The sequence below is a fragment of the Leptonotus elevatus genome, chromosome 15 (assembly GCF_054856555.1).
Source record: "Leptonotus elevatus isolate MCC_2025b chromosome 15, RoL_Lele_1.0, whole genome shotgun sequence".
Taxonomy (NCBI): Eukaryota; Metazoa; Chordata; class Actinopteri; order Syngnathiformes; family Syngnathidae; genus Leptonotus; species Leptonotus elevatus.
Window position 1 is genome coordinate 8044932 of NC_141253.1, and position 13274 is coordinate 8058205.

Below are 13274 nucleotides of genomic sequence, written 5' to 3' on the forward strand. Positions count from 1 at the left end.
CACCCCCACTATCAAACAGTGAAGATGCAAACTCAACTCAGGAAGGTCAGAGACCAAATTTGGATCTTTAATTTAAGGCTGAGGTGCTCACCACTTCATCAACGTGAGACCATTTAAATTAAAATATTGGAAAGGATATAACACATAAACACAAACACAAAAAAAAAAACCTCACAAATAAATACTTAATTATTCCTAATGATGCATGTCTAATTGTTATTCAAATCAAGTTACACTTGTGATTTGTTGCGAGCATTAAGGTTGCATGTTGGTGAAAAATGTCCTGTGCTGAAATTATAGCCCACCATTTGATAAAAAAAAAAAAAAAAAGAATTGTTATGCATTAGCACCAACAATAAAAACAAAAAAATGAAATGAAAAATATCAACAATTCTCCTTTGTTGTGCCTTAATTTGACTTCATTCGAGCAACATTACCAACCTGTTCAAACTAAATGGGACGCGGCCCTAATCAACGTCTTAGGCCATTAAAATAAATATATTTATATATATATTTCCGTTAATTTAACGTCACTTGCGGGAGCAGCACGCGCATGGATACGTTGGCGTGCCGGCGCAGAGTGTGGCGCGTGCACGTGTCCCGCGTGGTGGGCTGAGCTCGAACCACACGCCAATCAAACAGGAGAGAGGGAGACAAGAGAGAGCGAGGTTGAGATGGAGTGAGTGAGGGAGGGTGAGAGGGAGGGGGAGAGAGAGGAGAGAGAGAGAGAGAGAGAGAGAGAGAGAGAGAGAGAGAGAGAGAGAGAGAGAGAGACGGATTAAGTCGGCGCGTGGCACCTCTGAAAGGCGAATAAAAGCGGCGCGTGCGTCCGCGGTTTAGTCACATCTGACGAGCTGCTTCACTGTAGTTAGTTAGACCCAGTTAAAAAAAAAAGAAGAATCAAAGCTACAACGCCGCTGCCAATAAATATTCGCTCGTTAAAAAAATGAGTTTTTCATGCTACGTAGGATAAAGTGATTTTTTCAAGTAAGAGGGATCTTTTTTTAAACGAACAATTTGGAGGACGCTCGGCTGTTCGAGGTAAGCACACGACAATTACGAGTTGACTCTTAAAAAAACAAAAACAAAAAAAACAAAAACAAATGTCTCCTTTGCATTTATAACGGGCTGTTTTTTTGTTTCATTTATGAAGATAAATAATATTTGTAGTCTTGTTGCGTAATTTCGTTTAAAAAAAAAAAGCATATGTGGCTCCTCGGACAAAATTATACACTTCAAATTTGATTTCACACTTTTCAGTAAATGAAGTCAATTGTAAAGAATTTCAATCGGATGTTTACAGTGTGTCATGAATTGCCGTTGATACCGCAAAATTGCAAAAGTAAAAGTTTTACACCCCGTTTAATATGCGTGCACATTTGTACTTTTAGGTGAAGTTTAAACAGAAATCCGTAAGCAATGCACAACCGTCCGGTATAGAGCAGATTAAATATTCCGTTATTTAAAAAAAAAAAAAAGCTAATGTTATTGGTTCTATTCAATCTTGACGTTTTTATTCAAAATGTAGGCCTATCAAGAATGAATGATTAAAATAAACCATACAAGAGATATTAACATGAACAAGAGACTATAACTTTGCTGCGTTTTCTTATTTCATGTTTTAAAAAACGTATTATTTTTTTAATGATTTATAATATTACATTAGTAATGTGTAGCAATGAATGTAAAACAAATAAACATGTCTTGTCTTTATCTTTTAAGACCTTGAAAAATAAAGTGACCTGAAATGTTTCTAAATCTAAAAATGATGGCAGACACATTCAATCAAAAAGAGGTTGCGGGAATACAGACTACAAATGTAGTTCAAATGTGTGATAAAAAAAATAAATCTTTGAACAAATTTACATCACAGATTTATTAAAGAAGGATGTCCAAAAATGGAATATTAGAAACATTTTCACATTTTAACAATTAGCATAGAAGAAAATAACTAAATCTTTACATATGAGTTTTTATTTTTATTTGAGTAAATTAATAATAATAAGTAAAACCGTAAATGATTTTTTTGATCTCATTTTTTTTCATGTTAAAAACGATAAGATACTCAAACTTTCTAAATGTAGAAAGATGCCTTTTTGTGTGAGTGTGTGTGTGTGTGTGTGGGGGGGGGTAATTTGAAATTAATTTAACTTTTCTTACTTTAACCTTCATTAGTTAGACATACATTTTCTATAAACAGTGATACATTCAATGCATTTTTACACCGCATGTTGCATATCTATGTTGAATTCAAATGAATCTGGCACATAAGTGTCTTTATTTCTGCAACATCAAATCATCTTTTTTTTTTTTTTCCTTTTCTTTTCTTTCTCCATCTGCAGGTTTGTTGCAGCATCATGGACAAGTCTCATCTTTCCAACCCCAATGACATCATCATGACAAGCGCAACAGGCCCGTACCCGCCAGAAGCCCTGACTCCTCCCCGGCCCAACCACCTCCACCCGCCGTCTTCCTTATCTTCGCCCACGCCCTCGTCTTCCTCCTCGGCCCTCAAGCCCAATCAGGTCGGCCAGGTCACCCTGTACGGCGTCCCCATCGTGTCGCTGGTCATCGATAACAACGAGAGACTTTGCTTGGCTCAGATTTCCAACACGCTCCTGAAAAACTACAGCTACAACGAGATCCACAACCGCCGCGTGGCGCTGGGCATCACCTGCGTCCAGTGCACGCCCGTCCAGCTGGAAATCCTCCGCCGCGCCGGGGCCATGCCCATCTCGTCGCGCCGCTGCGGCATGATCACCAAGCGCGAGGCCGAGCGCCTGTGCAAGTCCTTCCTGGGGGAGAACATGCCTCCCAAACTGCCCGACAACTTCGCCTTCGACGTGACGCACGAGTGCGCTTGGGGTTGCCGCGGCAACTTCATCCCCGCGCGCTACAACAGCTCGCGGGCCAAGTGCATCAAGTGCTCCTTCTGCAACATGTACTTCTCCCCAAACAAGTTCATTTTTCATTCCCATCGCACGCCGGACGCCAAGTACACGCAGCCCGACGCTGCCAACTTCAACTCCTGGCGGCGGCACCTCAAACTTAGCGACAAGCACCCGGCCGATGAGTTGGCTTACGCTTGGGAAGACGTGAAGGCCATGTTCAACGGAGGAAGTCGGAAACGGGCGCTGCCCTCGTCGGGGCACTGCCATTCCCTGGGCCCCATGAAGGCCGTCGGCTCGGTGGTGCCTCACATGATGGGAGGCGAGCTGGGCGCGCACAAAAGAGCGCACTTTGACGACGAAGACGACCTGGAAGGAGGCGCTTTGTCCCCGCGTAAGATGGCGCGTAGTTACCCCGTCATCCCCGTCCCCAGCAAAGGCTTCGGCATGCTCCAAAAGTTCCCCCCCACGTCCATTTTCCCATCGCCGTACCCTTTCCCGGCATTCGGCCTCTGCCAGCAGAAAAAAGATGACGGCGACGTTCCGGCCAAAGGGACGGGACTATCCGGTCTTTTGTGGCCCGGACGAAAGGACACTTTTTATCCTCCCTTCTGCATGTTTTGGCCCCCGAGAGCAGCGGGTGGGATCCCCGTGCCCACGTACCTGCAACCTCAGCCCAGCCTCTCCTCATTGGCTGATAATCCCTCCCTTAGGCAGGCCTTCCTGGATCTGTCGGACTCCTCCGAAGCGGGAGCCGCCAACGGCAACGGCGTCAGTACAAACATGACCCCTAACAACGGGAGCGCCGCATCTCGATCTGGCCTTTTTGACCCCGACTGCACAATGGTGACCCCTGACCTTCGACCTGTGACTTCGGAGAGCTGGCTCAAACTCTTAGACAACCCCACGCTCCAAACTAGAAAACCCAGCTACGGCTCCGCCTTCCGCCCTGTCATCAAGGATGCGGAAAGCATCGCTAAGCTCCACAGCAACGGAGGAGGCGACGGCGAAGATTTGGGGGTCATCGGCGGCGGCGGCGGCGTGTCGGACCGCCACCCGAGGCTCTCGCCCACCAGCAGCTGCAGTTACGGCAGCGAAAGCGGCGGCGAAGGAGAAGCGGAGGGAGGGGAGAGCGAGGAGGACGGAGAAGTGGACGTGGAGTCCTCCAAGCAGGATGACGAAGAGGGGGGCTTCGCCAGCCGACCCCCGCAAACGAACCTGTTCCTGCCCGCTGTGAGCAACCCCGTCGCCTCCCCTCCCTCCGTGGACCCCATCCGACAGGAGTCCCCCAGCTTGGCCGCCTCGTCGCCCGCCAGCTTGCCGCTCTCCAACGCCAGCCCGCCGCACAGAGAAGAGACATCTTACAAAAGCGTAAATATCCCCGCAGGCCACATCAGCTAATTATTATTTAAATGGTGTTGCAGCAGGCAGTGATGTGATCTGCATAAGCAGATTGATAGGCTCCCCCCGCCCCCCCCTCCCTTGTAGGAATTGAAACAGTCACCCCACCCTGATCTTGGCTAATAGACCCTGGCATGTGGGCTGCTTAATGGCCACTGTGTGTTTGTTCTCGCAGTGTAACCTCAGCCTGTTAGGGCAACTCTAATCTTTAACCTGTTGACATTTGCAGTGAGGAAGAGGAACGAGAGTTGAATCACACTCTAAAAACAGTTGGGTCAAAAATAACCCAACTATGGGTCAAAAATGGACCGATCCTCCACTTGGGTCAATTTGACACAACTTTGAGTCAAGAAATGGGTTTTAAGTGTAAAACAACAACTGGTCAGATTATTTATTTGGGTCTAAAAATTGGGTCATTTTATATAAAATAGCCCAGAAAGTTGGGTCAAATTGACCCATAAAGCGGATCGGTCCATTTTTGATCTGTAATTGGATTACTTTTCACACAACTGTTTTTAGAGTGCAGAATCATGTTTATTGATTAATTATCCAAAACACAAAAGGAATGTGTCTTCACAGTCGCAACCCGTCCGACAAAAATTATGACCGAGAGAAGGAGACAGAACAGGAAGCCTGGCGGTTTGCTAATTAGTGCCCCGAGATTGTTAGATGGAGAATAAAGGAGACTTGAGAAAGGCCAAAATTTTGCTCCTTTTAAGAGGGAACACAGTATGGACTTGGGGGGGGAATAAAAAATTATTTTTTAACTACAGAGTCCAAAACGTTCTCATTATACTGTAATCTGAAGTATATCTGCACCAATGTAATAATAACTGAATATTTGTGATTCCAGGTGGACAAAAACAGAAATGAAGGACTACCTGCCTACGTGACCAAAGACTCCATTTCAGGTGGGCAGAAATTGCTGTCATTTATAACACTTGTCTCGCGCAGGTATATACGCACACGGGCTCGTTATTAAAGCAGCTTTGACTTACTATCTATTTTTCTAGAAACATTTTTTTTTATTTGATGTCTGATCCAGTTATTTTATGGCAGCTTTCTTTTATTGAGTGACCGAGTGAAGGATTTTTTTATGCGAGACATATTTCTGGATTGTTTTATTTTCCGCTGGCCGACGTCTTCTGCTTGTTTCGCGCCGATATCGAACACACACCTTGTTGTTCCAAGAAGACGAGCAAACGAGCGGGCTGGATGAAAAAATTGTTTTTGTTGTGTCTTCAAGATGAGAACAAAGAGCACAACAGCTTCTTTGGAACCGAGAACGAAACATCAGCGCCAGCGCCGGACTACTGGAGGGAAAGCTCAGGTGGGTTGTTTCTCCTTGTCAAGGATTTTGTAATCGTAAAAAAAAAAAAAAAAAAGTGCAATTGGCAGAATAAAGTAAGAACTACTATTTATTTTCAGTTAACTTTATAAGAGATGCTGTTGACCTTGTGAACCTTGTGAACCTTTTGTTTTTGTTCGACATGAAAACACATTTTTTTAAATATAAATATTTACAGTAGAAAACTATAGAGAGCGATAGTATTTACTTGTTGCCATTTCACTTTTTAAGACATTGATATCCTTGGGAGCTCCCTGAACGTTTCGTTAGTCATTTAAAAGGATGTTTATTGTCTAAGATTTAAGGGGAAAAAAACTTTGTTCAATAAATATGCTTTAAGACATTAGAAGAAAGAATAGAAAAAATGAATATCGGCTCCAAATATCGGTTATCGGCCTCCTTGACTACTAATAATCAGCAATCGGTATCGGCCCCGAAAAACAAAACATATCGCTCTATCTCTACTTTGAATCTATCGATTTTGTGTTCAATCAAACGGAGTAAATTGAGATGAGATCATTATATTTTTGGTGAGATTTCATCTTGGCTCAATAAAGGTTCGGTAACACTTCACGGAAATTGATTTTTTTTTTCGGAATAAATTTGGCTAATGTTGCAAAAGTACCATACCAATAGAAGTAGGGATGGGCGAGTACCGATGCACGTATTGGTATTTGGCCAATATCGGACCTTATTTTCAAGGTATCGGTACTTGAAACAGTAGTCGATACCCGTATCGGCCGCTCTTTTGTGGCCGATTCACCATCAGGAATATAAGACGCACATGCCTGACTGATGTCAATTAAGAATTTATTTATTTGTTTCAATTCATTTTATTTTTGTGTTCTATACAAAATATGTATTTAACCAATGCAAATTTATTTATAAACAACACAGTCGACCAAAGTGCTTTACACAAATCAAAGAAAAAGGCACAAAAGAGGCAATAATAATAAAAATAATAACAAATAATTTAAAAAAAATAGAATAATACAAATTCACAGTAAACAAAAACAAAAATTGCTATCAAAGAAACAAAGTCAACGCTCAACGAATGAATGCGGGAAAAAATGCCTTTAATTTCATGCCATTTTAAGAAAAATGCCACATTGGAATATGTGCCTTTCTTTAAAATGAGCTGTCATTGTTTTGGGGATTTTTTTTTATGTATCTATTTATTTTATTAGTGGTATTGATACCTTGGTATCGGTGACCACTCAAGAGTTGAGTACTGGTATCAGTTTGAAAAAAAAAAGAAGAAAAGTGGTATAGCACATCCCGAAATAAAAATCTATCTAAGCTCATCTTTAGTAAAAAAAATTAAAAAAAATAATTAAATAAATACATTTGAAAGCGTCATCAATACTGACTCCAACATATAAAAAACTGCGTAAAGGCTTTTTTTATTTAATTTTTTTGGTCCAATTCAGCTCATGCGTTGGATCTCATGAGCTTTGTGCAAGTGTACCTAATGAATTGGCTTGAACACACACACCGAGAAGAGAGCGGGCCGCTCTGCAAAGCTGCTTAGCCGAGTTGTCGCCGAGGCTGCCGCTCTTCGGGGGGCCGTTATAGTTCAACAAGAAAACATCAGCTCAGGAATAAGCAGCGGCGCTGGCAGCTTCCATCCAAGACCAATATCGCCGCCGACATAATTGCCTTTCTCCCCCCCCCCCACCCCTTACCCCCCCCCTCCTCCTTCCTCAGCGCTAAAAAACCTTTACTGTTTGAAAAAGATCACAGCTTATTGCCTTTTTATATCTGTCAGGAAGACATTAAAAGTGCTTTATGACATCTGTGCCAACGTTTATATCTACCCCCACGAATAGGAACGCACACGCTCTCACTACCCCGGACGCGCGCACACACGCGTGGTAATGATCCCTGCACATAATGTGTAATGTATTTGGAAAAATTACACGAAACAAATTAAATGAGACCACCTTTCCCCTGATTGCCAAACGTCTCCCTGGGCGTTGGGAAGCTCGACGTGATTAGAAGGCCTGACTCCTTTGAGAACGCAACCCCGCCCCTCCCCTCCTTCGCCGCCTCCACTGTCTTTAAACTCTCCCTCTGTTTCTGGGGAGGGAGAGAAAAAAAATAATAATCTAATTTTCCATTTATGTAATGCAAACCGCTTTGGCTTTGACTATTCACGGTTAATTGACTGTCAAACGAGGTTGTTATCCTCGGGCAGTGTCTGCAAATTTGCTTGTCAAATGAGACAGAGAGAGGAGAGCAAAAAAGAAGAGAGGAGAGAGGCAACTCTCGGGCTCGAAATGAGAGGAAAAAGAGCACGGGAGGGCCGAAGGAGGATATACGGAAACGACTGGAGGAGAGCATACGCGTCGAGTGCCGGAGATGGCTTCATTATCATCACGTTGGCGCAAGCGCGCGCTCTGCATGCTGGTTTTCAAACGAGTCGCATTTGGAAAAGCCGCATGGAGACGAGACGTTTGAGGAACACGTTTACAGCCGTGATGAGCGGGTTTTAGATGATTGCGGCGGCTCGCCAGCGGCAAACAACCAGTTTACACCTATGAGCAATTTATAGTTCTACCATTGGGATAAGAGTTGCCGTTTTGGAATGCGGGAAGGAGTCGGAGGCAAAATTCCTATTTCTAACAGTTTGCATCGTTTGTGTCACTTAAATATCGTGACCAAAGCATTCTGAACATCTCTGAGTGTTATAAATTGCGCTTTAAAACTGTGCCGCATCGTTTCAATGACAAGTTTGCTCTATATTATTTATTTGGTTGTTACTAACATAGCTTTGAGATTCGTTTTTTCAAAAATCTTTTCCAGTTGAATACATTTTGTAGGAACTTTATTAGGGGTGGGAATTGCCGAGTACCTGGCGACTCGTAGGTCGCGATTCAATTCGATGCCGCTTAATCCCGACACGAATCTATAAATTGATTATTGCGATTTTTTTAAAACTCAAATTTTGAAAATACTAATCAGTGAACTTGTACATGTGCACTGTAAGATTCGTATGAAAATGTATTTATCTGAAATAAAATAGCACTGAAATAAAATATTAAGGCTTTTAATGTTCCATTAATGTGTAAATCCGAACCCTAAGTAAGACGTTTTGTTGAATATTCCCATGAAAAAATTGCTGTTTAAAAATCGATTCGGCCGCATATCGAATCGATTCGAAAATTGCACGCTGTAATATCGCGATATATTGCCGAATGGATTTTTTTCTAACACCCCCCTATTATTTACGCATTCAGTGCTTGGTGAAGTAGAAATGGCGGCTGGCTCTCTGCTCTCAAGGTAAGGTAAGCGTCGTTGCGTTCCTAAAGAAACAACCTGCAATCGGGAGAGTCCCCCCCCACCCCACCCCGCGCCGTGCTCTCGTCATTCAAGAGTTTTGATCGTCCCTTTAGGAACGCTACGGAGACTTACCTTGCTGACGTTTCGCATTGCTGGGCAGAGAGGCAGCCGCCATTCTACGTCACTACGCACTGAATGCGCACTGAATACGTCCAAATAAAGTTTCAACAAAATGTGGAAATAAAGTTTCAAAAATGAATCTCTTTGTTATGTTAATATTATAGAGCAAACTTCCTTTTAAACGGATGATAGCAGTTACAACCTCAATATTACACTGCATACGCCATTTGTGGCCCGACGTCCATTTTTAAGCAGCCCGTGGCATATACAGTATATAAATAATAATAATGTTTTATATACTGTAGAGCTGTTCTAAAAATGTTACAATTAAACAAGGAACAACATTATATCTAATAATTGTTGAAGCAAAACAAATGGCTTCCTCCACTTTCTGCCCGGTGTCAAGGTCCAAATTATGAAAATATTACATGAATTGTTTCCAAGTAACTGCTTTAAAAAATGTTTTTTTTATGTTCTGACTGTACTAATGGGATTCGGCTGCTGATATATTCTGGCGAGTTACAGGACCTCAACCACCCCAAAATCCTGTAAAATCCGATCAGGTAGCAGTTAAAGAAACAACACTGTCATATATAAACAATATGCAATTGCTTGGTTGAGCTTGATATGATTGATAAATTAAAGTTAAAATAAATAAATAAATAAAATTCAAAGTGGCCCCTGCATCCTTTTGATTTTTCTGTATGTGGCCCTTGAAGAAAAAAAGTTTGGACACCCCTGCTTTAGGGTTAGGGTAAAATCCTGTGAATAACGTGCAGCCGGGTATAATAACCCCCACGTAAATCATCTTTGAAAAGCAGAGGGGTTTTCTCTCTGCACTTCTGTATAATACGTTTTTCTAAATCATTTTTTTCTATGTATTTATCATATGAATGAATAAAGACTCAAAACGTACCAATAAAGTGTAAATACTTTTAATCTAGGTCATAAACTATGCTTTTTTTTCTATACCAATAATTCTTTCTTCTTCTTTTTTCAAACTATTTTGAAAAACAGGTTTTTGAAAATCTTGTTTTTGTACTCTTTTAGTATTTTTTTTAAATTTCTTTACTTTGCTTTTAAATCTCCTTAACTGCTTTTAAATGTACTTTTAAATACTATATGTAAAACATACATAAAAAAATTGATTTTTTTGTGCAACACATATGTACTGCCTAGGAACTTGTACAATGTAGAAAAAAATCAGTTTCTTACTAAGCCTCCTGTATAATACCCTCTCAATGTATTTATTTATTTATTTATTTATTTCATGAGTGTTATTCAAGGGACTTTACAGTAACCACGTTTGGTTAATGGTGTCAGAAGCAGGCTTTATGCAACAAGAAGCAAAAAAATGTACGACAACTGAAATATAGGACGGACATTGTGATTTCCTGGGAAGGTTGTTGGGAGAGATCATTTAAAAATGTAAACACGTACGGATATAGAAATAGTGTTACATATAGATATTTGTTTTGTCTTGTTAAATATTATATGTATATATATAATATTATATTGTTGTGAGAGAGAAATCAGTGTCTTTGTGTACACAAATATAATTAATTATTAAATGTACCATTTTGAGCAAGTTCGTGTGTGTCAAACTGGAAACCTGTGGCATTAATCAGTACCCAAGAAAAATTAACTCTCCATTCATCAAAGCTCTTCTTCCTAATGGCAAACAAAACCACGTTCTGACCACAAATGGAGTTTGGAATTCCAGCGAGGGGGGAGCGTGGCCAAGCCTTTCAGTTGTTATCATAATGCGACACCGACCTCTAGAGGCCAGATGGCGAATTACAGCTCTTTCGCTCAAGCTGTTGATAAGAATTAGAACGCTGTGCCTGTGGTTGAATTATTTATGAAATAGTTTTCATATCAATCTAAAAATTTCTTTTTTGTGTTCTCAGGTGATCAAAGTCAAGAGGCTGCGTCTCCTGTGCAGCTAAAGAAGGATGTGGAGAATATGGAGAAAGGTATGCAAATGATTTGACTCGCACACATTTCTTTATGATGTAATTTTTTTTGGGGCCTATTGGGGTTTATTTTGAACAGAGGCATTATACGCATATGCATCTGTTTTGCAACATTGTCATCTTTTTTGTCTTTGCCCCCCGACAGAAGAGCTCCAGAAGGTTTTGCTGGAGCAGATCGACTTCCGGAGGAGACTGGAGCAAGAGTTTCACGCTCTGAAGGGCACCTCCCCATTTCCTGTCTTCCGTAAGTCAAGTTCAGTGCTATTCTTGGCAAAAAAAAATTCTCCTTCCCTTTCCACAATGTGCATGTTTTCTCAATGAATTGTCCTAATTATTTCAGATAATTTCCAAGACCAGATGAAAAGAGAGCTAGCCTACAGAGAAGAGATGGTCCAGCATTTACAGATGGTAAGACAATGCATGCAAAATACATATTACAGTCTATATACCAATACTTGATATGCTTCATATGAACTCATTCACTGCCATTGACGGCTATTGACGTCAAAAATTCACATGAACTATTTCTATTAGTTTCACATTTTTTTCCCACTCTTGTTAACAAGAGTATGAAAACCTAGAAATGTTTTTTTTTTTATTGTACATTTAGAACAGATATGAAATTTATGATTAATCGTGAGTTAACTATTGAAGTCATGCGATGAATTACAATAAGAAAAAGAATAGAAAAGATGGTTAAAAATTACGAGCGTCAGGCGATTAAATTTTTTAATCTGAATTAATTGTATATCTGTTCTAAATGTACAATAAAACAAATCTAGGTTTTCATACTCTTGTTAACAAAAGTGGAAAAAAATGTTAAACTAATAGAAATAGTTCAAATGATTATTTGACGTCTATAACCGTCAATGGCAGTGAACGAGTTAAAGCAAATAGAGCCCCCCCCCCCCCCCTCCCCCCTCCCGGGCCAAATAAAGCAATTGACTGCTCTGTTGTTGCTTATGTGCGCATCCAAATAAGAGAGAGTAAATCCAACCGTGTAGTTTGTCTTTCATGGGTGAGAAGCTCCTGTGCAGCATCGGAATCAATCATCACAGCTGACTGATAGACTGACAGACTCCATTTATCTTTGCTTTCTGTCACTTGGAACAACTGGACTCGCTTGTGTGCAGTCACAAAGCCTGCATGTGCACACACACACATTGCTAATGATAAATACAAATTTAAAAAAAAACAATAACAACAACAACCTCCCCACACATTTTATTCACCTAAACAATTGTTTAATTAACATTTTTCAAACTTTCTTTGTGTTTCAGATTCCGTATGCAAACATCATTAGAAAAGAAAAGATCAGCTCCCATATGAATAAATAGCTCAAATGTAACCAAAAAAAAAAGGCAAAGAAAATACAAATACAGTAGTAGAACCCAGGCATGTTTCTGGATTCCTCGCGCTTAACAACGTCGTGCTGCTCCTTGGGATTGATTTCCGAAAATCAGCAGTCAGATTCAAAGGCACCAACCAGGACCCGAAGGGGACCCACCATGAATTTACCTGGCGGATTTCAAGGCGAATCTACTAAAAGTTCAACGACCTGACTTTTTAAAGACTTTTTTTTAAAGGTATCAAGAGTCAGATTAAGTTAAGACTGTTTTGTTCAGGACTCTGGACTGCTGCTGTAAATAAACACACTGTTTGAGGATATAGTCCTCATGAGAATATAGTTGCTGTTGTTACTGTTTTGGTTGCCGTAATAAGAGTCAACAACATATCAGCCATTATTTACTGTGAACATATACATCCTAAACACACGGTTTAAGTGTTACCTCAAAAGAACATCATTTGTCATATTGTCCTAAGAGGTATTCTGCAGATAAAGCATCCAAATAGGTACTTTTTATTTACTTTCTAAAATAAATAAATAATAAATTAAAGGTTTCACTTTCACATACACGGACACGAATTGTATATACGGAACTTGTAATATATCCCAACAGAATTGTACATAATGTCCAATGTGTGAGTATTCATCCTCACAGTCTGTTTAAATGTGTTTGTTATTTTTCCTTTCAGTATTGGGGGCCTAAGACCCTGACTTTAAAAATATGATTATTTATTACAAAGAGAAAAGATGACGATGCTGTCAATTGTATCTCTCACAAAGTGTGAAATGGAAACTCATCCATTTTGTTTATACACTGAACCAAATGAATGGATAAAGTTGTCATTTACTGAGAAAGATGTTCTAATTATAAACTGAAGATGTATTTAAATAACATATGTTCATGTTCTCTA

The 13274-nt window shown here is 40.4% G+C and overlaps 1 protein-coding gene across 3 annotated transcripts in view; it reads left to right on the plus strand.

Annotated features, from left to right (window-relative positions):
* The window catches only part of skor2 (SKI family transcriptional corepressor 2), a 96711-nt gene extending 83471 nt beyond the window's left edge, over positions 1-13240 (plus strand). For 2 of the 3 annotated variants that reach the window (XM_086096046.1, XM_086096048.1), the window contains 7 exons: positions 2343-4259; positions 5143-5200; positions 5536-5619; positions 10950-11015; positions 11161-11259; positions 11356-11423; positions 12296-13240. In XM_086096046.1, the coding sequence (XP_085952172.1) occupies positions 2358-4259; positions 5143-5200; positions 5536-5619; positions 10950-11015; positions 11161-11259; positions 11356-11423; positions 12296-12352 (2334 nt within the window). In that variant the 5' untranslated portion in view covers positions 2343-2357 and the 3' untranslated portion in view covers positions 12353-13240. Of the gene's footprint in view, positions 1-859; positions 1042-2342; positions 4260-5142; positions 5201-5535; positions 5620-10949; positions 11016-11160; positions 11260-11355; positions 11424-12295 lie in introns of those variants that run through there. The other variant, XM_086096045.1, reaches the window with a different exon arrangement.
* Positions 13241-13274: the final 34 nt, after the last annotated feature.